Source organism: Podarcis liolepis (assembly GCF_965112155.1).
Source record: "Podarcis liolepis genome assembly, chromosome: 5".
NCBI lineage: Eukaryota > Metazoa > Chordata > Lepidosauria > Squamata > Lacertidae > Podarcis > Podarcis liolepis.
In genome coordinates, this window is record NC_139556.1 from 54,589,081 (window position 1) to 54,616,081 (window position 27,001).

The following is a 27,001-nucleotide window of genomic DNA, read 5'->3' on the forward strand; positions in this document are numbered from 1 at the left end:
TGATTAGCATCCTACCTGGATCTCTGAGGAATTCCCATCATCCCCTAGGAGCTCATTCCGCACCTCGTCACTGTAGGCAATCCGTGACCTTTTCTGTAAAACAAAAAGAGAAAGGGGAAAAAAATGTGAGCAAGCAAGGCTCCGGAGTCATCACTATCAAGGCTGATCATCTCAAAACCTCGAGAGCCCTCTAATGGATACCCATTTGATGGGAAAATCTCTAAAGAAAGTTATCACAAAGTAGTTTTGACAACAGGATGTCAAATGCAATACAGAAATTACCAGCACTTTTGGCGGGATCTTTAAATTAAATCCCTTACCCAAAATGAAGCTAGCAAAGCACAGCATACACAGAAAAAAAAAATTCTCATTAAGCTCAATAGGGGCAAGCCCCAAATCCTGATTTTCATTCACTGAATTCCCTCCCTCAAATCAAATGATCCCTATGTCATTTCACACTTCCCTAACTCTGTTTAACCAAATGTCTGATTATGTGAACCACTTGGATATACGCCAGGTCACAGAGAAGTGAGCTTATATTGGAGAGCAAGCAGGAATTACAATATAATCTTTATATTTGGTATAGCTATACCAAGAATGGAAGTGCAAATATCAAAACAACAAATCAATAAGACCGGGAGAGGTTTGTTTGTTTTTTTATCCTGTTCAGTTTCCTTCCTATACTGTACTGTATTAAAAAACTTTTAAACAAAGAACTGCTACGTCTCAAAAGGCCGAACACAAAGCCTGAAATCCAGTTGATTATAATCACATAGTGAACTCAGTGCTCCAGAAGGGAAGAAAGCATGCAGACAAACAAGGGTTAGCTTTTTGTGGGGGGGGGGGGGAGAGATTCAGCTAAACTGGACTGTAAGAGATCTTCATGAGTTGCTGCTTTGGGGAGAACTGAGTGCACTGCCTTTTCCTCAATTGGAAGCAGGCATCCATGATTAAACAATCTCCCTCCTGCACCGGGATACTAACACAGATTAGATTGCAAGGCATCATACCGGGCAATTCTTATTGGATTAAACTAGATGTGATAAAAATTGCAGCTTTGTTCAAAATCCTTTTGATGTATTTGGTCTTTTCCCATGGTGTATGAGGCAACTGGGGAATCCTAACATTGAGCTTTCCATGCAAGACACCTAGCTAGCTTCTGGGAATATGCCAAATGAAAGTTGAGCATGTAACAGCATTCAGTAGCCAAGCATATGAAAAACCTATTACATAAAAACTGAAAAATTGTAACATCACTGGGGGAAAAGCTAGCTTTAAACTAAACTTTCAAGCACAATATTTGAAAGGTCTCACTCTTTCCTGGCCCTCATGTGAACTGGTCTGTGCTCAAGCTACCACACTGCATTAATTGTTACAATTTGGTGCCCCCCACCCTTGAAAGCAAGATTAAAGCTGAAGTTTGAATTCAAAATGCAGAATGTAAACTAATTTTATTTCCAATGTTTTACATTTTTCTCCCTTCTTTGAAAACAGGTTTGCAGATTTAGCTGGCAATTCAATCTGAATGCATATATTGAATTTAAATCTGATACAGTGTATCAATTTTCAACTTTCAAGACAAAAGAAAAACTTCCAAGCCGATCAATTTACAAACAAAATGCCAAATGAGAAAGCAGTTAATACTTCACCAAGCAAGTAAACGGTAAGTTTTAGACTTCTTTTAATTTCAATGGTTATTTGTGGCACCCTTAACATTATGAAACCCCTAGTATTCAACAGAGTATATATACTAAAGCCTTAGTCATACAAACCATAGAACTTGTATAATGGACATAGCATATCCTACCCCCTTTTTACTATTTGGATATCTCAGACACAGCAGTTTCATATTAACCAAGTAAAAGCAGTCTCTACAGCATTAAAGGAAATGGGAACCTTTAAAGAGGCTGTGGTATCAGAGCTGCCTGTTTAAATTATTCATTTCATCACTATGGGGGACTAAAACACTCTGCAGTATGCAAGAATATCATATGGAGATGGGTTTTGTTTTTCTCTTTTTTCACCAAAAAGCCAACAAATTGGCATAGATTGCTCAATTATGATATTATCCTATTTTTTGTTTGATATACATCAGACAAGGAAAGAAGTTACAAATGCATGTCAATACATGATTCAATCTTTCTTTTCCATTTAAGATTTTCAGTTTAAGATTAAGTTTAACCATACACGGTCAATAGCTACCAATAGCAATGGTATTTGTGCTGTTACAGATATGCAACCACAATGATCTGAAAATAGCCTGCATTGCCCCTAGGTTTGCCCATTAAGCAACTGGACTAACTTGTGTGTGCTTTTTCAAGCCTGCACCAGAGTATACTCATATGTGCACACACAGAGAGAGCTGGGAAAGATTTTAGTTTAACTTCCTCTTAATTCACTGTCCAGGTTTGGAAAGGAACAAGTGCTTTTTGCATCAAGGAAAATGGGTGTGTGTGCATGTGTGCATGCCTGCATGTGTGCATAAGGCTTACAGCCTAAATACACATTACACTGATCACAGCAAGTCACATATAAAACAGGCTCTGTCTCTTGAGAATTCAAAAGCTCCCTCAGAGAAAAGTAGTAAAGGCCAGAGGGGATAACAGGCAAACACACAGGGAAGCAGAAGCCACTAACTGCCCCCTGTCTATCTATTTTATTATTTCTTCTTGAGTGGCTAATTGTCTCTAGGGACTGAGAAGAAGATGAGTAAACATAATTACACATGAGATAATTAAAAAAAAAAAAAACCCAGACAGATTGAGAAAAGCAAGCAGTGTGCTGTTCCCACAATTTCCTCCCAGCATCCTCTTTGTCTCAAGGAGAGCTCAAGAATTTGTAATTCCTAATAAAGGGTTGGCGAAGTAAGTAAGAGCTCAAGAATTCCAAGGCAGACCCTGGCTTACATTGTGGCTGCTTTGGACATGAAGAATGTCATATGTAAGTAGGCTCTTTACAAAAACAAAAGACATGTAGCTTGGGTTCAGTACTGTGACTGGGTGGCTCATGGAAATTCAATTGTAACTAAAGGGGATCTGACCAAGTCTATGAACCTGGTTGTCAGAGGCACTGCCATTCCACCAGGTTCCAACAGGGAGGAAGCTGTAGCTCAGTGATAAAGCATGTGGTTTGCAAAGGCAAGGTCTCAGATTCAATTTCCCACATATCCAGCTTAAAGAATCTTAGGATGTAGGTTTAGAAAAGACACAGCTTGATACCTTGCATAGCAACTGTTAGTCAGAGTAGATGGTATTGAACTAGAATGTAGCCACTTGATGAATCAGGAGTCTGAATAGGCTTAAAGCAGCTTCATATGTTCACACACCTCCCAGCATTAGCGGGAGAAACCTCAGAGACAGGTGTATATTTTACTGTGACATGAAATAATAACCCAGCCCTCTCCAAGTTCCTGTGAGAAGGGTTGGGGAATATTTCATCATGCTGGGCTTTGGAGAAGGTTGAAACAGTACTTATTTCATCTCGTGAGATTACCACTGCATGAAAGGGGATATTACCATCTACATGAAGCCATTAGGAGTTTTGGAGCAAAGTGTCATAAATAGGGGGATGATACCCAACTCTATTTCTTTGTTACATCTGAAGCAGGAATGGCCTTGAGTATCTGGATGCAGCATCTGGATGCAGTTGAGGACTGGTTCCAATAAATTAGTGAATTGCCTGCCCTCAATGTGGTCTTACTCTCCCTGAAGGAACAAATGTGTAGTTTGGGAGCACTCCTGAAACCACCTCTGTCACTCAATGCACATGTAACCTCAGTGGCTAGGACTGCCTTTTGCCAACTTCTGCCTCAGTGGCTCTGAGGGCCTTTTGCTAAAGCATCTATGGCTGTTCATGGATGGGGTAGCTTGACCGCTGTTGCTTATGCACTGGCAACCTCACAGATGGATTACTGCAATGGATTCTAGCCAAGAGGCTGCGGCTGATGCAAAATGCAGCAGCTAGGTTGATTGTGGGGACAAACTGTCACCAACGTATCACACCTTGCTTATAAGATTTGCACACCCAGTCTGCAACCAGGCCAAGGTGTTGGTACTAACATATAGGTATTAACATTCCTATACAGTTCAGGAACAGGAACAGGTTATTTGAGAGACCACCATATCTCTTATATATCCAGTAGATCACTGGAGTCTGTTGGAAAATTTCTTCTGCAAGCTCTGAAGATATCAGAAGCCTATTCCACAGTAACTTGGCACAGGGCTTTTAGTCTGGCCATTGTGTTCTGGGGAACAGCATTCCTGTTGAGATATGACAGGCTCCCACTACCTGCACTTTCTGGAAACAGCTGAAGACATGTTTGTTCCAAAAGGCTTTCTTAGCTGGCTAAATGGGTCTTTTCCAGGAGGGTCTATTTTGTATTGTTTTAGTTGCATTGGCTGTTTTTTTCAGTTTTTAACTGTTTCCCCCCCAGTTTTTATGGTACATTGCACTGAATAGATTGTGTAGAAAGCAATTAATAAATTAAAGATATCATCATCAATAAAAAATATTAGTCCTCCCTCAGTTCTCCATATGTTGAAGATTGAACATCTGCAAGCAGGGAGCCTTTTCTACTCAGGTTCACTCCATGTGCAATTTGAAACCCTGACCAGGATTCTACAAAAGTAGAACAGGCTTCCAAGTGCAAAAGTTCACATAGACATATGGGAGAAGCAGTGGTGATTCAACAGAGATCATGAAGCCATGGGGCTCCTCTGTGAGTGCCAACAAAATATGCAGCTACGAAAAGTAGTGCTGGCTGCTAAACTAGAATATGTTGACCCCTGGATTTGAAATATACTTTTTGCTATACAGATAAGTAAACATAGCACTAGCAACAAGTAATTTCAATTTTTTTAAAAATGTATGTAGTAATTCTTCAGGCATCTTCTGGCACTTGTCTGCCTTATCCCAAGTTTATAAAACCTAGAGGTGGTCACTGGGTCTATAAAACAGCATCTATCGAAACAGAAATCTGTTCACTTTGCAAAAAAAAAATTACAATGTTTTGACAGAGCTTCGTGTTCTATGGAGATTTTGTTGTAAATTTGTTTTAGTTCAATATAATCTACATCAATAGCAAAGCTAACATTTATTGTCACGGTCCCTTTATTATCATGATCTCTCTCAATTATAAAAGAAGCAGTTTTATAGAACAACTAAACCTTTTGACTACAATTAGGTCCGACTCTGCCATATTCATTAATAAATAATTTGATACTACTTTTGATCACAATTTCATCCCAAAATGAATTGATCACATAAAAGACCAGGCCTTTGAACTAAAGTGCCCATTTGTTCTCTCAGAATCTAGCTAAAATATCAATACAGTACTCTCATTTGTCTTTAAAATAATAACTTCAAATAATCTTACTAGCACCCCTAAGTGAAACAGATCATCACTAGAAATAGCAGTAGAACAAATTCTACAGTGCAATCCTATACCCACTTACCTGGGAGTAAGCCAGAAAAACTCAATTAGACTTACTTCTGTGTAGACATGTATAGGATTTCACTTTTATTGTAACAATTATAAAAGGTGCTTTATGCTCCTAATTTCACCATTCTGTATTGAGTGTAAATTTGTACTGTAGCCAAATGCAGGCATAATAGTTTGTGCTGGAAAATGTCACACACACTGCTACAGTTTGAAGGAACCCAATTCATAATGCATTTTATAAATAGTTAATGACTTCTATACATAAGCTAACCAGGCAAATCAAGAAATTGTCAACATTTTTAGTCTTAGTTGTCAGTTACCACTGTCTACTGCTACTTTATATGTATGTTTCTGGAAGAGACAGAAGCTTTACAGATTCTGTAATCCAGTGCCTTTTCTGGGCAGCTCGATATGAGCTTAAGAGTTCCTATATACAGATTCTGCCCAGCAAAGGGCTGTCAAACACAAGTCCCGTCCCAGCACTCCTGACTCTGTGAGTGTGTGCGAGTGTGTGTGTGTGTGTGCGCGCGCAAGATGCATTGTGAGCACAAAAGTGCTGCTTAATTCTACTAGGCACGGAAATACACATACGATTTGCTTATAGTTCAAGAGAAAGGTATAGTTTTGCACAGCAAAGGGGCAAGGTTATCTCAATTCAGCTTACCAAGAGTGCTGCATTTTTAAAGCATTATGAAAACCGAGCGGATACCCGCTAAATGAGCCAAGTCTTTAGGACAATTCTCTGGAACTGCAAACTCAAATGCCTACCAAATGTACAGCGCCATCTAGACGATATGAGACATTATTCACTGCCCTTCCAAAGAAATCAACCTAGAAGTAGACATGCACTCTTTCCTCAAGTGAACGGATTGGTCAGCTGGCTGAGTTTTGTAGTTCTAGGCATAGTTTAGTTTGGTGAACACAAAAGTTTACAAGCATTACCATGGTCTGCGTGCAATAGCTTATAAGGTCAGTTATCACACCCATCCTACCAAAAGGTGAAGAAAATATACACCAAGTTCAGATTCCGAATAGAAGTGGGCTAAAACCTGGTGAGATGTGACCTCAAATCCGGAAGTAAAATGGTTATTGATTTAACAAGCCTAATGCAGTTGCGTAGGTGGGCTTCATAATTCTGGATACTAAACCTACTATACCTTGTTATGAGGTTCAGAACACAGAGCAAAGAAGCCACCAAGTCTGGTTTATAATCATCCATAACCTTAAAAGTCCACACAAACACAGATAGCAGGCTCAGACTGTTCAAAGACTATTCCAGTAGCTACTTTAAATGTACCACAATACACAGACCTTACACCAAGGAACAATTTGATTCCAGGCAGACATCACTTGGTAAAGGAACAGGATTTTTTGCATACTGATTCTCTTAAAGCCCTGTTCAAACAGATACACTTGCTCAGTTCTGTCTGGCAATTTGGCTTTAAACAATCTGTCTGCTTGACCCAAGTCTTAACATTTCCCAACTGAACTGAATATATTCACAGGCAAACACAGTTAAATTAGAAATGAAATGAATTAATTCAGCTTAAACTAATTAAGAACTGTGATCTGCAGCACCACCCCAGTGTGTAATTTTACATGTGTAGCAGAGTACATGTAGCCACAACTATAAGAATTCTGCTAAACTACTAATCTGAGCATAACAATGAAGTTAGCCTATTACTAAATCATATGAGAAGTTAATTTCCATGGGCCACACATGGCAAAGCAATTGCTTAAATTGCTTCACCTGGGAATTTAATACAATGTTATCATCAGACCAGCCACATGGTAAATAGATTTATAATACTTTCCATGTGCTAGGTTATGTTGCATATGAATTAAGCAACAATCTGGTATTACAATACACTCTTTCCCACACCTGGTGGACAGTATTTTGTTAAATTACTAGCTATACAGCTACATCAACAACATAAAGCTGGGAAGAGCAAGGGGAAGAGAAACAATCTTCATGGCACATGACCAATTCCACATAGTAAGTAAATGAGATGTAGATGGGGAAAGGTGCCCAAAATTATCAGCCGCCCACATCTGTACAGCAAAATTCAGACTTGTTCGTTTCTATTCAGTTTTGGTTCTAGGTTTCCATATCACATGCTTTAAATTAATCACTGGTATTCTGCAGTGTTCATAATAATAAGATGGCGCATTAGCCCATTCATCTTGGTTCAATATATTTCCAGCAGTCAGCCAAATAACTGAGGAATGGTATACTTTCATGACATCTCAACTTAAGTTATTATTGTTGGTTAATACAATTCACACAATGACTACTCAAATAAGGGGACATATACAAAAAAAGCAGGCATATTTCAAAATATAATATTCCACAACTCACCTATGGTTTCTTTGCAAATTATTTTCTATATTGATGTGATGCAATTCTAACAGATTGAATTGATCAGCTGTATGTTTTTGTCAAAATAAAGTTGAATTCAACATGTTTGGTTTAAAAAACCAAAACAAAAAACCCGTAGCATTTTTACTTGAAGTTCTAAATGCTTGATGAATTATGTCAGATTGACTTTTTCTATCCAATCATGTACTTACAGCACATCCTATGCATATCTGCTCAAAATAAAATTCCACAGAGTTCACTGGGGCTTACTCTCAAGAAAGCATATATAGGATTAAGAACTTCATCATTATTTTTCAGTATTTCTTGTGAGCCCAGCACCATGGTAGAGCAGCACAACAATTCTGCATCAGTTGTGCATTGGCACTATAATTGTTAACACCTATTTTCTATTATCACATTGTCTAGGGCAGGGATAGGGAACATGTGAGCCTCTAGATGTTGCATTTCTCCCATTATCCCTCACCACTAGCCATGCTGGGTTGTTGGAAGGATTCCACCAGCTACACACACACAGACACACACAGAGAGAGAGAGAGAGAGAGAGAGAGGGAGGAAGGAAGGAGAGGGGTCACTAACTAATAAAATGAGAAGGGAGAGAGAGGGCAGAACAGGAAATCCAAAGAAAACGGCATTCCCATTCTGTGTTGATTATGGGACCCATTGAGCTCCATGCCCTTGGGAGTCTTCATCCCTTCCACAAAATCAGGTCAATCATAGGAGTCAACCTGACCATTTCCCCAACAGTACTGAGAACAAAAGTATTGAGAATGACTTACAGAAAAAGGCAAAAAAAACACCCCACCTAATGAAAGGTTTGTTTTTGTTTGTTTTACTTTTAAGAGACAAGCACAGGAAAGAAGGGGGAAAGAGGAAAACAGACAGGAAAACCATCACCACCCCAGCTAGTCCCAAGTACTATGCCATCCCAATTGTACGTTTTACAAAAACTGCAGAATTATGAAAAAAGTGTTTTCAAATTGATGGTTCCTCTTGCCAAACAGATTAGCGATCTTTATCTTAGGCATCTGAATCTCATCAGTGTGAACACGCTTACAAGCATGCATTCCAACAACAGGTTTTCCTCTCACCTAGCCAAATGAAGATATGAGGACACAGACAAGTTTCACAGAAGCCTTTTCACCTGGAACAAAGACTTTAAATGATTAAATATTTCATCCATGGTGCTTTGCATTGAAATGAGGAAATCTCTCTTCCACAGCACTGTACCTTAGGCTGTGGAACAATCCACTGGCCATGCATTAGGCTCACAACGTATGCTCCTGAATGGTGATAATGCCCCTTGCTTTTCTGAATGAAAAAATGTGGGCGTATTTAGAAATTTCTCACTTTTGCATGGTTGGGGTGAAGTCTACTGTACACCTATTGCTCTAGTAACAGCCATTTTTGCATCTGGTCCCACCCACCAATTACATGCAATCTGGAAAGTAGCCCAAAATGGACAGCAACATTCAGCCTGAAAAAAAGTTATTGCACCTACCAACCAGCTGGAACTGCCCCTGTCCAGGAAAGACACAGGAAATAGAGCAACCGCTGAATGCACAATTCCTTTATACAGCAGAAAGGTCTCTGCCAGAAGTCTCTCACTTTTTGGATTAGAAATATATGTAAAATAAACAGGGCAATATAAGTATCTACTAAGGAAACCTTATGGAATATTGAAGCTTTTTATCCAGAAAGAGGGAGGGGACCTTCTTAAAATGTTATATGACTAGGAGAGTTAACATTTTTCCAATCGTACTTTCAGCTGGGAGGGGGGTTTTTTTAGTCCTAACTGCAGTGGTGAGAAGGTTAAAACTCCCCATCCCAGCTGTGACCTTCAATGAAAACACACACACATGACTACAATTACACTTGAAAGAAGCCTTCTGTGGGAGCCAATAGAATACTTTTTTAAAACTCAACTGATGTGGAGGATGGGTGGGGTTTTTTTGAGAAAGAGGTGAGCTTGGGAGGGGAAGGTTAACTTCCTCTCCTTAGCTCTGTGACTCATCTGAAATCACCCATCCTCTGCTGTGACTCCCCCACTCCCAAAGCTGCTTGTCACCCATTGCAATTAGATTTTAACAAGCAATCTATTGGCTTCAAAAGAAAGCTTCTTACAAGGCAAAGTCAACTCTTGAGCCAGTATAATCTACAATTATCCACTGTGTTTCACCAGTGTTTTTTACATATTGTCTACATTATTTCAGGCATAAATAGAAATATTTGTGATCCCCAGATGAAGGGAGCTATAGAAATTCTATAAATAACTAAACAGAAAATATTGAGATATATTGCTACTTAATACAAGGGGGGAAACCCACAGCACATAGAAAGACACCACCCAAGTCATAATAAATCACTGATGAGGGACAGAAATGCAAAAGGCAACATTACATAGTTAAACATTTTCATACAAGCATTAGTTTCTTGATAGAGACCTTGGGTACTAGCATCCTGCTTAATGGATAATATGGGGATTTTAAAAAAAGAAACTTTATGTAACAATCATACATTCATCAACAGGCTCGTGTACAAGGTCAAAAATCAAGCTATTTAGTAATGTGATTTTTTCTGCTTCCATTACAGAAATAAAATAATTTTCTCTTAACTGAAGTTGTACAATTTTTTTTCAAAGAAATAGAAAGCACTGCATTTTCCACCTCAAATAAAAGTATTTAATATCTTAATAGTAAGTAATGTATAAGGTTTGATAACTATAATCACATTATTGGAGAGATTTTACCTCTCCACAGCATTCTTTTTTAGAGTGGTAGAGATTAACAAAGACAGCAAGTCACACTTCCCATTCCATATATTCTACAATATTCTGTCGCTCCTCTTCCAGCCTCCATATGGCACTTGAAAAATATATGCTCCAGAGGGTTTCTTTTGTAACTGTGAAATAATACAACCACCCCTCTTCTTGACAAACTGGGCAACACAAGAAGATGAGAGAAGTTATTCAACAAGCAAGTATATAAAGGATGTCAGGAGGGGCCCCATGAATAAGAAAAGAGAGGTATGGGAAACACGATGGAGGTGTCAAGGGTGAATTTAAGAGGTTCAAAAACCTTTACTACCCAGAAGACACAATATCTGCCTGTTCTCAATCTACAACAATGCTTGCTGCTTTGTCTGAATTCTGCAAAGGCCAAAATATCACCTGCTCTCTGGCCAATCAGCTCTCTACACTGCTCATACAATCCTAATCCAAAACGATTGTTATAGTCAGAGGTTCCTCTCATCTGTCCTCCAAACAGAATAACTAAGTGAAAAACCAGCATTTTACTAGTGTTAGCCATAGCTGTTCCACAAGTTCCTGCCCCCTCCTGTTACCACGAAGACATTCCAACCTATCAAAACACAGGAATTAGCACACAGCTGTAGTACAACGTTAGTAGGTCTGCCTCAGGGTAGACCTATGCAAAATAATCTCAGATCATGCTCAGAGCTGTTTCCTTGAAAGCCACACCTAAGCAGCTGGGCCTCAGAAGTGGCTCTGATTCCTGAGCAGTCCTGCTGTTTAATTTGCTTTGGCTTCACCGACCTCCATCCTTTTTGTATGAGCAAGCACCACTGGACAAACTCTTGTTTTTACAAAATGGATGGGGTTTGACAGAATTTATGTTAAGCTGTTAGGATAGCGTGGGAATCATGACTGTCACATTCTCCAAACAGCTCAAGGTGAGATGCATGGTTCTCTGTTCCCCCATGTTATCCTCACAGGAAGTTACACAGGCTGAAGTTACTGTTTGGTTGTGGATTAATCTTATGAGATAACAATGATTCAGGAGGCAGATGCAGCCTACACTTGCTAAAGCCCTTTATTTTTGAGGATCAGTGTTTCTCATCATGATCCCTCCTGCTCAAACCTGTGATAAAAGACTGTGGTGGCTATGGAGATTTGGTTGTGGTAATAGTTTACTCCACTGCTCATTTTCCTTCTCTGAAGTCAATTATCAAGAATCTTGTCTTTACACACACTTGATTGATTGATTGATTGATTGATTGCAGTTATATCCCACCTTTTTCTCAAAGGAGCTCTAGGTGGGGTACATGGCTTTGCTCCTCCACATTTAATCCCCACAACAACCCTGTGAGGGAGGCTAGATTGAGAGGCAGTGACTGGTCCAAGGTCACCCAATGAGCTCCAAGGCCAAGTGAGGATTCGAACCCTGTTTTCCCAGGTTCTAGTCCAACACTCTAACCACTATACCACACTTGTACTCTCTTCACTCTCTCAAACCTGTCTAGCCTAGCAGCTTGAAACCTAATTTAAAACCCATCCTCTCTGCCACAAGCTTATTGTATGCTGATGGGTACATTCCTATGGTACACTTTCAATCAGAGGTTAGCCAATTTGCCATGGTTTACAGCAAAAATGAAACAATAGTCTAAAAACACTTTAAAGGCTAGTAAACTTATTGTTAAATAAACTTTTGTAATAAGCCCAAAAAAGCTTATGCAATATTTTTATTCCCATCTTTAAGATGTTAGTACTGTTGTTTTTGTTTCCATAGCACTTTATACACTACTACAAAATGTAGAGTGGTTCAGGGGATGGGTTAGGGTGACGGACGTTAGATAGAGAGGCTGGCCCAAGGTCATACAGTGAGCTTTGTGGCTAAGTTTTGAACTTAACCCTGATCTCCCATGTTCTAATCCCCTTGATATACCTCCCTTGTATTCCACACTCTGGAAATAAGTAGATAAGGTGTGGAAGGGAGTGATATTTTCCCATCAGCTTGGAAATTTAGTTTTTTGTACCTATGCAGAAACTTTAAGAGTAACCAATTCAAGCTGCAATCCTGTACATACTGATCAAGGAACAATCTCCATGGTATTCATTGGGGCTTATTTCTGTCTAATGTATGGTTGTTGCAGTGTAGACCCACACTAGAAATTGTGACAGCAATTCTGAAGCAAGGTAAGACACCTGGTTAGATGCAGTGATTAAATGTCCGCTGTTCCTTTGCAAAGGAGGATAGTAAGAGAACCAGGACAGGTAGACACACATTCCTCCCAGCAGAAAGGCAAGTGTGACAGCAGGGACCACTTCTGAACCAAAGGTAATATAGTTAGCACCTCCCTAAACTGAAAAGTATTTGTACAACAGAAATGCTTGTGTTATAGTATCTTTGCAAGAGTGCTATGTCCAGCTTCCCACGGACATAGGGTAAAAACAGGATTTTGCTTAGATGGACCACTTTCCTGACCCTGTAGGTTCTTCTTATGTTCTTATGTAACATCATTTACAGATCATGCAAAAGCCAGAAAAGCAGCCTCCTTGCTTTCTCTGCAACGTTTAACAGTCCTGATATTTACAGAAAAACACCACAGCAAATAAGCAAAAGCTTTGGCAATGCTGATAAATAACAACAAGCAAAAAGTACTTTAGTAGGAGCAGTTTCTCAAGTTTGGTGTCTGAACAACCAACCATCTCTAGCCTACCTCACAGGGCTATTAAGAAGATAAAAATGGAAAGGGGACGACAATGTACACATCCTTGAGCTCCTGAGAGGAAAATCAAGATACAAATGTTAGGAAACAATTAATATCTCTAGTTTCCCAACTCTCAGCACATCTTGTCAAACTCGATAAACAAACAAACAAAATCAGAGGCAGGGGGCCTTTTCAGTAATGGCGCCGCCCTGTGGAACGCCCTCCCAGCAGATGTCAAACAGATAAACAGTTATGTGATTTTTAAAAGTTTTTAGTGTGTGGTGTTGTATTGTGTTTTTACTATTTTTTGTTGGGAGCTGTCCAGAGTAGCTGGGTCAACCCAGTCAGATAAGTGGCATCATCATCACAATAATAATAATACAGCCTATGGGAATTTTAACTTGCTGCAGCTGTAAGATATTTACTTTATTGTTGTGTTTGCTGGTTCATTTTGTATTTTATAGTTATTAATATACAGTAACCATAAAACAAAAATAATAGCCCAGTGTTCAGTCAAACAGACGCTATAATGATCTCTCCAGCATTGCTGAGAGCAGGAGCTTTTGACTAGCATTACAGTTAGCAACCAGTTTAAAGGTATTTCACTCCCCCACATCACTTGAAACCAAATCCATATGAATGCATGGATGAATGTTACTTTAAAAAGAACCTTTGCTGACACCTAGCAGATAGATCATTAATTGCAATTTTTTTGCTACATTTTGGCAGGCCAACAAACATATAATTAACAAGTGAGCTTAAATATAGGAACTAGAATGAAATAAAACAACTCTTTTGCTTACTAATATTCCTTTTTATGCTGCATACTGGGGAATCTGATGCATTAGCTGTCTTGGCACCCCTATTTGTAATGATGCGACAAAAGTGACATGCTTAGCATGTTGCAACACTTGAAACAGAGCTGGGGGTCTAATGGCCAATTGCACTTTGGGACTGCAGAGAAACTCAATCCTATAAAATGAAACAGCAGAGTAAACACCAACTAAATTGCCTTATATTTACATGTTTTTAGGCTACCAACAATAGTTAGATGTTATGCATAATACAAACGCAGTGACGTTCCAGTTGGATTTACACATACTTTTGGTACATGGAAAGGCATGAGTTTCTGTAGATGTATGATGCTGTGCCCAAACCATACATCAAGTCACAAGTCCAAAATGTTTTCTCAAAAGTAAAATACATACATAGGTACAATACATTACTAAAAAGCACTATTAAAAGTTTTATGGTACTGGTAAGTGTACTACCTACATATAGGAGAGAAAGTACCAAATCTACAAAAAGCCACAGACTTCTATTAAGTAAATGTACATGTGAATTTACCATGCTATTTGAATTTTACATAACAATACAGTGGTACCTCGGGTTACATACACTTCAGGTTACAGATTCCACTAACCCAGAAATAGTGCTTCAGGTTAAGAACTTGGCTTCAGGATGAGAACAGAAATCGTGCTCCGGCGGTGCGGCGGCAGCGGGAGGCCCCATTAGCTAAAGTGGTGCTTCAGGTTAAGAACAGTTTCAGGTTAAGTATGGACCTCCGGACCGAATTAAGTACTTAACCCAAGTACCACTGTAGTCTTCCTTCTACGTTTTCAATAATTTTGTCACATAGTAATTTCTGCATCCCCCGCCCCAGTCAAAATCTGTTTGCTAAATGTGGGACAGATACTTCTTAAAACTCTCTTGACAATGGTGCAGCTCAGATGCAACTTGGAGCAGGAGTAAGCACCCTTTATATGCCTAGCTTAGTTTTAGAGTTTTATCCCTGTTTACAATGTCATTTTGGATGTTGTGGTTTAACACACAAGGAGATATCCTGTGAAGCCAGGTGTGTGAGAGAGGGAGGTTTGTTGGCCCAAGAATATTTTATATCAACACGGAAATTGATCTGCTTCCAGGCCAAGTTCAATATTTTGGTACTAACGTATAAGATTCTATGCATCTCAGAAACAACTTGCCTGAAGGACTCCTTACTTTACATACCAAGCAGGTCACTGTTCTGCAGGAGAATCAATTCCCCAAAATATCAGAAGCCCACTCCACAGCAACTCAGAGTAGGGCTTTCAGTGTGGCTGACACTGTTTTGAGGGAAAACGTACCTGTAGAAATATGGTCTGTGACTCCTTTACAGCTTAAAATATCGATTTACAAACAGTCTGTAATTGAATATTTGTTGAGCGATGATTCTCCCAAAACTACCAAGATGGTTTCGGGGTATTTAGCTGAGATTTATAAAGCTAAATCTAAAGTTGCCTGATTTATTCAATGGTGGCTATCTAGTCTTTTATATATTGTATGTGTTTGGATTATTAATGTATTTGGATGACTTTGTATGGTTTTATGATTTAATTGTTTAAATTTATGCCAATACAGGCCAATAACTAATAACTAACTAACTAATATGGCCTGTAATTTCTGGAAATAATTGAAGACATTTGTTTCAACAAGCTTTTCTAGGTGGGTGAAAAGGTCTCTTAGATGTTCATTTTGTGTTGTTTTACAACCTTCAGCTATTTTTGTACTGTTTTAAAAACTATTTTAAAACTATTTTTATGATACAGTTGTAAGTTGTCTTGACACACAGGTAAAACGTGGGTCCCAGAAGTGGTACGTGCTTCATTGGAGGTACCACCTGCCTTGAAGGAGGAATTTCTGTGCTCTCTTCTTAAGACAACCACCCTGGACTCAGAAACGTTAGCAAACTATTGCCCAGCAATAAATAACTCCTTTCTGGGTAAGGTGCATGAGACAGTGGAGGTGGCACAGCTTCAGGGCGGTTTGGAGGAAGCTGATTACAGTGGAACCTTGGTTCTTGAATGGCTAAGTTGATGAACAAATCAGCTCCCGAACGCCAAAAACCCAGAAGTGTTCTGGTTTTCAAAAGTTTTTCGGAAGCTGAACATCCGATGCAGCTGTTGACTATTGTTTCCTGGACGCCTGCACCAATTGGAAGCCACACCTTGGTTTTTGAATGTTTTGGGAGTTGAACAGACTTCTGGAACGGATTAAGTTTAAGAACCAAGGTTCCACTGTACTTGAATCCATTCTGGTCTGGCTTCAGGTCTGGACATGGCACTGAAAATGCCTTGGTCACCCTGGCATAAATGACATTTATTGAGGGGGGCAGAAGGAGTGCCACCATCTCACTCTCTACAAGCAACAACCAATTCATACACATTCAACTGACACGCAACTGCAAACACACACAACTCTGCAACTCGGGAGTGGCCGGAAAAGGGGGCCTGGTATAACGGGACAGAGTGGGCTTACATAAGGTTCACCAGCATGTGCGGGGGTCAGAAATGCAACCCGTGTGCAAAATGGTCATTGTCTGTATAAGACTTAAGGAAACATCTTTATACATTTACAACCTAATACCACACAGTTGATATAAAATACATGAAAAATACACTAACTTACAAGAGGATCTGTCCTGGAGTGTCAACACAAGGGGGCTTGTGAAGAAGGCGCAGCAGAGACTGTACTTTTTGAGAATTCTAAGGAAAAACCATCTTCCGCAGAAACTGCTGCTTGCCTTCTATCACTGTGCCATTGAGAGCGTGCTCACTTATGGCTTATGTGTGTGGTACGGAAGCTGTACTACCCGGGACAGGTTGGGGTTGTGCAGAGTTGCTAAGGCAGCAGAGAGCATTGTTGGCTGCCCACTCTCCACCTTAGAGCAGATTTATGCCACAAGGTGCCATAGGAAGACACTGGACATAGTAAAAGATCCATCGCATCCTGGTCACTGTCTCTTCGAGCTCCTGCCGTCGGGACGGAGATACAGGACGATGAAGACAAGAACGAGCCGTCTTAAGAACAGCTTCTTCCCCAGAGCGATCTCGGCCCTGAATGGGAAGTCTGGACTTTGAAAGTCATCTAATCTTCCTTGCTGTATTATACTGTATTGTTTTAATTAGTGTTTTTATAGTTGTTTTGATTTTGTGTGGAGTGCCCTACCTGGGTGGATGGAGCAGCCAAGTAATTTCGTTGTCCCCGAGAGGGGGCAATGACAATAAAGATATTATTATTATTATTATTATTATTATTATTATTATTATTAACCTATTTATGACAATGAAATAAATGTGTAATGAACATAATTCAATAAAATATCCAAATGTAAACTTTGAACCACAATTGCTCTGTTGTACTACATATTTTCCATAATCTACATATTCTATAGTTCTCTCCTACATATTACTTGTGGGACTTCTAATGCTTTCAGCTTCAACCAGGGGTACTGGGTTCAATTTCACACTCAAACCATGGATCTTGGGCCTGCCACTGCCTTTAAGCCTATGCTATTTTATAAGATTATTCTGGTGATAAATGGGGAGGGGGGTCTCAATCACCCTGAAGTAAGATTGGGATACAAATGCAATAAGTTAATTGTCTATCCATGGAGTTTGATTGACCTCAAACTGAAAACAGTGCTGAGTCCTACCATTTCATTGACCAAGGCCTTTCATTTTTCATAGTAGGCAACTAAGCTCTAGTATTTCTATCATTTTTATCTTGCACCCTGGCAATTCATTATTTGATAAGTAAATTATAGTTTAACCTTCATAGTTATGGAATTACCGTATTTTTCGCTCTATAACACGCACCCGACCATAACACGCACATAGTTTTTAGAGGAGGAAAATCCATAGGCATGCCACCCGTAGGCATACCCTCCATAACACGCACAGACATTTCCCCTTACTTTTTAGGAGGAAAAAAGTGAGTGTTAAGATGCAAAAAATACGGTAGTTCAGTAATGATACCTTTTTACAACAATCAAATATGTGGTACTATTTGTATCAAGGAAAAATTGAACCTGCATAAACAATATCTTATTGATGCATAAATATCTGAAACAGTAGCAGGTGCCAGGCAATACCCAGATTCTCTTGAGTATGGGTGCCTTTAATGAAAGGTTACCTGCCCTAAACCTTACATAAGATGACGAAACCCCATGCTTAATACACACACCCCCGACTATATTCAAAAATGTCTCATGCCTAATGCATTTCTCTTCAAATACTCCCCCATGAGTTTAGCAATCTTATACCATCTAAGCAAAACCAGTCATAAATTGTCCAATGTAACACATGCTTAAAGTGACAAAATTGTGGCTCTGATCTTAGAGCCCTCCTGGCCATACGACTTGGATTGAGGAAAATGGTGGAATCACAATGCAGGCAACAGTCGACAGTCTTCTTTTAGCAACCATCCCCTCTTGATGAAAATGCAGTAGCTAAATAGCTTTCTCCTTCCATTCAGCCATCTGCTGTAGATGTAATAAGGTACATAGCTCTGCACCAGCCATTATTATTGATAAAACAAAACCAGTCTCTCCTAATCTTTAGATCAGGATGTTTAATCTTACTAGTCTACAGAGAAAGTTATTCTCTTTCACGGGACTGCTAACTAAAGGCATTGTAGTTTTTCCTCCCTCTCTCTTCTGTGATGTGTACAGCACACTTTGTGCCAGCAACCTCCCTTGAGTTCAGTGCTATGTTCCAGATTATCAACCAGCATGTTGTGTGTGTTTGGTTTTGATCAAAAAAAGAATATATATATATATATATATATATATATATACACACACACACACACACACACACACACACATACATTCACCAAATACATCTAACAATTCACCAGAAAAGGCTATATGTCAAAATACGTTGGCACAAAAAGCATTGCACAAAAATAAAATTAAGGGAAATAAATGTGAGTGGAGGACAACAATGGATATAATACTTTGTATTTCTATTTTAAATGCCTCTCTCTATGCTATATGCATAGTAGCTAAAGGCAAGCTGGAAACCAGCCAGGTCCTGGCTGCCAGCAAAAATTTTGTCACCTCCTTTGAACATCTGAAGTATGTTTACCCAATAGATTTCATTAAATTACACTTCCATTAGGAAGCATACAATGTTGATACGCATCTCAAAGATAAAAGGGATTGCTAAGAGGCATGTCATCCTGCTCCCCAGCTGATTGCTATTTCTGGGCCAATCAAGGAAAGGAGCCAGAACAATACTTAGTTAAAAAAAAATGCAGCATCTCCCCAAGGACTCCATGCTAAGAGACTGCAGCTCCATTATCAAAATGAGCATATCATTAATGACAATACAAATACAGTGCGTTATTTTAATACAACTCGTACACAACAAAACAAGCTGTATTTGGGTCATTAGTTGAATTTGTAAAGCAGTATTTCCCAGGGTTAGCAACTCTTTACTAAGGCAAGAAGTTTTTTTCAGGTTGGTAAGGACAAGGTGAAGATTTCAACCCAAAATTCAAGGCATCCTCTCAGCATCCATGAGCAGCAGAGATTTTTGAGAACTTTATAGTACCTACAAGCAAGTTAAGCAGAAGCCATTCATTTACATAAAACAACAAACCATTTCACCATTACAATCTGTGTGATTAAATATTATGCAGGGAGGTTTAATGCAAAACACCAGAAGCATAACTTAAACTGCCACAGGTATGAATTTTCAAATCATTTATTTGAAAAATTGCATACTGTTTGCCAACTGGCACAACCACCCAAGGGTAGACAAAAATGTCAAATTCATGGATGGGGGAGAAAGCATATTTATACAGTGGTACCTCGGGTTACAAACGCTTCAGGTTACAAACTCTGCTAACCCGGAAGTAGTTACCTCCGGTTGTGAACTTTGCCCCAGGATGAGAATGGAAATTGCACAGCAGCAGCAGAAGGCTCCATTAGCGAAAGGGCACCTCAGGTTAAGAACGGTTTCAGGTTAAGAATGGACCTCCAGAACTAATTACGTTCGTAACCTGAGGTACCACTGTATTTGGAAATGAGAGAGAATGCTATAATTTTTATTTTATTTTTTGAGTGAGAGGTACTTAAGTACAAAGACGTGGACTGCTGAATTGATTGTAATCCTAATCCCAGTTACCCTAGAGTAAACCCCACTGAATTCAAAAAGATATAGACATCTGAGTAGAAATGGCTGGGACTGGGCTGTTAATCTGTGAGTATTACTAGCCCTGGCTATGTGTACTTTCTTAGGAAAGATGTCTTACATCAGGTCAGATCACTGGTTCATCTAAAGCAGTACTGCCCCCACTGACTAGCAGCACGTCTCCATGGTTTCAGATGAGGGTGTTCCCCCACCTGACTCAAAGATGAAAGGGACACGACTTGAACTGTCTCAACACAAGGCATGTACTGTAACACTGATTCTGGCCCTTCACCGTTATATTTCACAACGTGTCTTAAGCAATGGTCTGGCAAGTTATTGACCTAAAAGGAAATGGTACTCATTCTGCAGTAATTTACAGCAAACTGATGCTTCCGATGCTTTTTTTCTTTTTTTTTAAGAAACAACAAATGAAAATGTGATGAATTCCTCATTTAAACTAAGACTTCAGAACAAAATGTTGGGGAATTTACAGCTGATCCTCATTGATACCAACCTTATTGAGATCAACCAACTGGCACATAGCCATCTCAACAAATGTTCTTACACAATATTATGCAACTTCAATTTCAGCTGATTTCTTTCAACAGGGAGACAAGCTTTTGGTTGAGCTATATTTGACATACCATATGAACTCTAATTATCTGTCTTTTTGCAATTAATCTTCTCACAATTACATTTCCTGCACCTATAAGCATCCAGCTGGGAACAGAGTTTTAATCTAGGAAATAAAAAAAGACGACTCAGGTTTCTAACAAATTGCTTCTAATTAACCAGAACCTTTCCTAGTCATTCCAACCTAAAGATGCCTACAGCAAGTTAAACTTTTTTTGTTTGTGTTCTTAATTATATTTTTACAATTTCATTAAAATTTCCCTGATGAATAAGTAGCTTGTTGGATATGCAAAACTCTTATCATTTAACTAAACAAATATTCTGCTGAGAAATAGATATGCAATAAAAAAAGCTAAGTAACCACATTTTTTAAAAATGAAACAATGGAATAATGAAACACTGATATGCAACAAATTTAGAAGACAAAGCCTCATAAATCAATGGGGGGAAAGGTACATACAGGCTAAATCGAGGAACACCAGTGAGGATTCCAGACCGATATACTTTGAATACCGGTAGTTAAGGTTTAGGATGATTTGGAGAAATCTGTTCGCACATATGCCTACTGCGTTCATCTGCCCATGGGACCACCTATTCCTCCTGTCTTCCCACTAGTATTTCTCCCACACTCCTTTCCATCAACTCTGGAGTGTCTTCTAGTACAACAGGCTAAGCTACCATGTTTCCTTGTTCATTGCCATATGCTCTTACCATAAGGAACTTAAATCCAGAACTGAAATGGAAGTGACACAGACAATTTCACAAATGAAATTGCTTCACAATATTATAATTATCCCACAATAAAGTCCAAAAAGGAATTTATGCAGCAAAATGTTGCAATAATAATAACAATACAATTGTTACTGTTGTTGTTATTTATACCCCACCCATCTGGCTGGGTTTCCCCAGCCACTCTGGGCAGCTCCCAACAGAATATTAAAAACACGATAAAACATCAAACATTAAAAACTTCCCCAAACAGGACTGCCTTTAGATTTTTTCTAAAAGTCAGGTGGTTGTTTATTTCCTTGACATCTGATAGGAGGGCGTTCCACAGCGCGGGCGCCACTACCGAAAAGGCCCTCTGCCTGGTTCTCCTGCGTCAGGTGCTCCTTTTCCATGTTCCAATCTGTCAGGTGTGCCCTCCTTCATGACACCCTGAATCATTCCCTCTCACCCCAAATGCATGTAGAAGAGAACAGCTTGCAATGTGATCAGGCTCCCACTTTAGCCCAGGCTGCTAGATATGATTGCAATTATGCACCCCCACAGCCTGCTACTGTGCACATCTACTTAAACTGAAGCAAACAGGATACTGTAGATGGAACATCTTGCACAGAACATCTTGGTTTACGACAAGCACACAGGATCAGTCATAGCATCGGTGCTTGTTAATAGCAGTGAGCGTCTGCTTCAGATGAACCTGAACTGAAGTTGCCTGCTTCAGAGAGATTCAAACCTTGACCAAAGTGAAACTGGCCTTCTACTGCTTTTTCATCTAGTGGTGCAGCAATAAAACTGCCAGCACATATGCAAAGCTAAGCAGTTCCGGTTTCAAATTGGATGGGGGAACCATGTGTTGAGATTCCTGAATTGCAAGGGGTTGGACTAGATGACCCCCTGGGTCTCTTCCAACTCTACAATTCTATGATTCTAAGTGGCTGAAAGCTAATCAGGCTGTGCACAAAGCAGAGTGTCTCAGGCGCAGACACTGAAAACTAATCAATTTTACCTCAAACCCTTCATAAAAGGGAAACACCAGGCAGAGGGGAGAGAAAGGGAGAGAAGAAGGGATGCAGTTTTGTAACTGACAGCTTTATCTTCCAATCAGCTGAGGACCTTTCCAGGGCTCTCCTTTTTACTTACTATTATATAACTTCGGGGTGGAATGCTGAAACTGTTCCAGAAACAGTTCCAGCATTTTCAGTGCAATTTGTGATCACGTGCCTGTAAGAGAAGCTCGGAGGGCTTTTGAGCACGGCCTGAGATTGGGGTATCCTTCTACCCATTGCTTTCAGTTCAATAGGTGCCTGTTCAATAGGTGCTCTCACAAAGCCACAATGATAAGCTCTGATTTTTTTCAGTGTTGAAGGGACAAGGAAGGGGATCCCTTAAAACACACACACACAAAGTCAAACTTTAGAGGCTCCCTTCTGCTATATTACCATAGTGTACACTTTCACATACTATTTTCTAGTAGTTTCATCTATCCACTCCATCACAGTGAAGCTGCTTCTGGGACTTTGGTGCCAAGCAAACAGCATAAATAGCAACAGCTTAAATTGTTTTTCATTTGTGACTAAAACCCCTCGACCTTTCGATCCAAAATTGTACAGTGAACTTACCAAGGACTGGACTAGATGATACCTACGGTCCCTTCCAACTCTACAATTCTATGATTCCATAATGTTGACAAAATAACAGGAAGGAAACAAATCCATTTTTAAAACAACAACAACAACAACAAATTTGCTCTTGCTCAAAACCACTTGTACCATCTATGTGAAATTTGGCAGGATGACTTTCTCAGAAGGCACTACTATAACTTTCGCATCTAGTTCTGTCAAAAATGTTACAGCTGTTTGATTTCCTCATTGCATTCCATAGGGAGATAGCATTCAATTTTCTGAAGCAAAGTTCCATTTTGAACCCAAGGTCCAAAATGTTTAAAGTCGCTGAAGGCAAAGTGGCCCACAATCAGAACCAACAATAGTTAATGGCATTCAACTAAGCCAAGCTATGAAGCTATGGTTTAAGCTTCACTTAATATTCTGACTTGTTTGGAAGCCATTAATCCTACTTTCCTGGTTCAGATGTAATAGTAGGCCGTAGCTGGCTGGCAATCTCCTGGCTTGTTTCCTGACTCGTGTGAAGGCAGAAGCCAAGCAGCTATGTGATGGTGTACAAGATTCATTCATATCTCAACTTACTCAGAGGAGATACAGTGGTACCTTGGTTTATGAACCTAATCCGTTCCGGAAGTCTGTTCTTAAACCAAAGCATTCTTAAACCAAAGCATGCTTTCCCATAGTGGTGGGGGACTCAATTTACAGTCAACAGGAAGCAGAGCATGTTCTTATTCCAAGGCAAAGTTCACAAACCAAAACACCTACTTCCGGGTTTGCAGGGTTCTTAATCCAAGTTGTTCATAAACTAAGCTGTTTTTAAACCAAGGTACCACTATACTACTGCTCTAACACAGCCAAAGTCACAGATGTGGATACGTGTCAAACATAGCAATGAAATGAAGAATCAAACCAGCTACAAAAAATATGCATTAAAAAAGATCAGCTTGTTTTCATGCAGCTGTTAAAATTACAGACATCGTATTGTGTTAGTGGGTTCACCAACAGTAGGTCTAAATCACTGTTTACATTTAGTGTAAACAAACAGTTATTACTTGGTCAAGGAAACATGCCTAGCATTACCAGTGATTTTAATGTAGGACACTGCATGCATTTTTAAAAAGGCAACCCTGGTTTTATGCAACCCATGAGCATACTTTCCCAGGAACTGCACATTCATTGAGTCAAGCAAAAGAAGATTTCTCAGATAAGAAATAAAAAGAATTATAAGGAGGTGGGGGAAACTACATTTGGGTGGATAGAATCATTTGAGTAGAAGCACTAGAGAGATGCTCTTAAGTGCAAATCTGTCTTGTTTCTGCATTATTTTCAGCGCACATGAAAAAAGGAGTGATAACAGATGTTTTTTAAAAAAAACTTTGAAAAGTTTTTTTAAAAAAAACATGTAACTTAAAACTAACATCTCTTCCAACACAGAAAGGTTAAGTTGTGGGGTTGACATTTGCATTTGTTACGATGTCAGTGCTTCCTGCCTATCAGCCTATGTACAAACAATATCTAAAGATGTCATCTACATATTTATACCAAAGGAGCTTATGAACAAGACCTGTCAGTATATTTTAGCACCTCTCCAAAACGTCAGCTTTCATCATGTATAAACACAACATGTATAATTTATTAGTTTGGTTTAATATAAAAAGTTGACAATCAGATGTCACCACAACTATTGATAAGGTAAATAAGGACTACAGGAAAATGTCAAAAAGTTATTAAAATGTTTTGCAGCTTCCTGAGTGAAATTGGATTTATCGGCTCTTATTTGTCAATAGACACATTGCAGGTTTTCTTTCCTTTATGTGGCTATATATACATGCAGCCAATACTTTAGTTAACAGAGTAAAGAATAATGGTCAATGAATAACAAAGGCCCTTTAAAACAAAAATGGAAAGGCATGCAACATTCTTGTGTAAAAACAGTTAACAAGTGAGGCATTTATTTTGACCAATATTCATCATGGGTGAGTATACATCTAAAATCCCATATTCTTCAATTCACACATCTACTATCATATCTCAATTTGACATTTCTACTTTGGCCTACGTTTTGGGTTTCCTAGAGAAGACTTTGGGAGGGGATATCTGCTACAGTCAAACCTCGGTTCCTGAATGGCTCCATTTTCGAACATTTTGGCTCCTGAATGCCAAAAACCCACAAGTAAATGCTCTGATTTCTGAACGGTTTTTGGAAGTCGAACGTCCAACGCAGCTTCCACTTGAGTGCAGCCAATCGGAAGCCACACCTCAATTGTCAAACGTTTCAGAAGCCGAAGAATGGATTACGTTTGACAACTGAGGAATTGCTGTTCCAATGACATGTATATCCCAACCTGAGATAATTCGCTATAAGGTACATTGTAATAGACAAGCAAACCTATTTTGCTGATTCCTCTCTCTCTATACTTTCAAGAGTAACACTGAAGTCATGCACACTCAAGTAGTATTCCAGCAAAATAAGGAGTTCCAATAAAGGAACCAGGCTACAAACTACAGGATGCAGTAATAAATGATAATATGCAAAAAGAGAAGAGAATTAAATAGTTCTACAATGCCAAAGGCAGGACCAACTGGATTTTCTTAATCCATCTGGATAAACAGGTAAATCCTTATCAGACAGTACAGGGAAAATAGTTGGGACAAAATATCAGAGTTAACCAAGCAGGGAAGAATCTCTTCTTTAAGCTTAATGTAAGAATTAGTTAGGATGCGTGGCGCTGTGGGTTAAACCACAGAGCCTAGGACTTGCTGATCAGAAGGTCAGCGGTTTGAATCCCCGCAACGGGGTGAGCTCCCGATGCTCGGTCCCTGCTCCTGCCAACCTAGCAGTTTAAAATCACGAAGTGCAAGTAGATAAATAGGTACCGCTCCGGCAGGAAGGTAAACGGCGTTTCCGTGCGCTGCTCTGGTTCGCCAGAAGCGGCTTAGTCATGCTGGCTACATGACCCGGAAGCTGTACGCCAGCTCCCTTGGCCAATAAAGTGAGATGAGTGCCTCAACCCCAGAGTTGTCCACGACTAGACCTAATGGTCAGGGGTCCCTTTACCTTTACCTTTTAAGAATTAGTTAAAACTAGTGCTGGACAAAAATGGAAGCAAAGCATTTTGGGAACAGTTTTGGCTGTCTCCTACCCTGCAAAATACCTCTTCCCAGACTGCATCTCCAAATGTGGATGCTGACCACCAGAACTTAATTTTCAATAGGATGCAATGTAAATACATATCTGCACCCCATGTTCTGCATGTACAAAATGCAACTAGAGTCTGATTGGTGGGACAGTCTAACCATACTGTTAGAGCAAAAGAAAAAAAATTCCTTCCAGTAGCACCTTAGAGACCAACTAAGTTTGTTATTGGTGTGAGCTTTCATGTGCATGCACATTTCTTCAGATACCTACTAGAGGGCAACAAAACCAGTGCAGGGCAGAAACAGAGAGTGTTGATCCAGTTATCGAGCTGGAGAGAATGTCTTTCCTCTTTTCCACTACCTCTTCAAAGTGTCAGCAATAGGACAACTTCATTTGTCCTATGTGATGCCATTACACCAAACTGATTGGCTAGATTTAACACCCTAACACTATAGCACCCAACAAAAAGGGTATGTTCCAAGTTGGCACCAAAGCAACAGTACACTGGGCAAACAATGGCAATGTCAGCCCCCCCCCACCCCCCAAAAAAGTTTGGCACGAGGGGGGGGAGTAAAACTTCACTCACACACAAAATAAATTACTTAAGATTCAACATAAAAATATCCCAGCTGCTGAGCTTTATGGTACAAGACCAAT

General features: G+C 39.5%; 1 protein-coding gene across 4 annotated transcripts in view; it reads right to left on the reverse strand.

The window, feature by feature from the left end:
* Positions 1-27,001, reverse strand: part of VTI1A (vesicle transport through interaction with t-SNAREs 1A) — a 236,113-nt gene that overhangs the window by 191,819 nt on the left and 17,293 nt on the right. For all 4 annotated transcript variants that reach the window (XM_083505034.1, XM_083505033.1, XM_083505031.1 and 1 more), the window contains exon 4: positions 16-93. In XM_083505034.1, the coding sequence (XP_083361160.1) occupies positions 16-93 (78 nt within the window). The remainder of the gene's footprint in view (positions 1-15; positions 94-27,001) is intronic.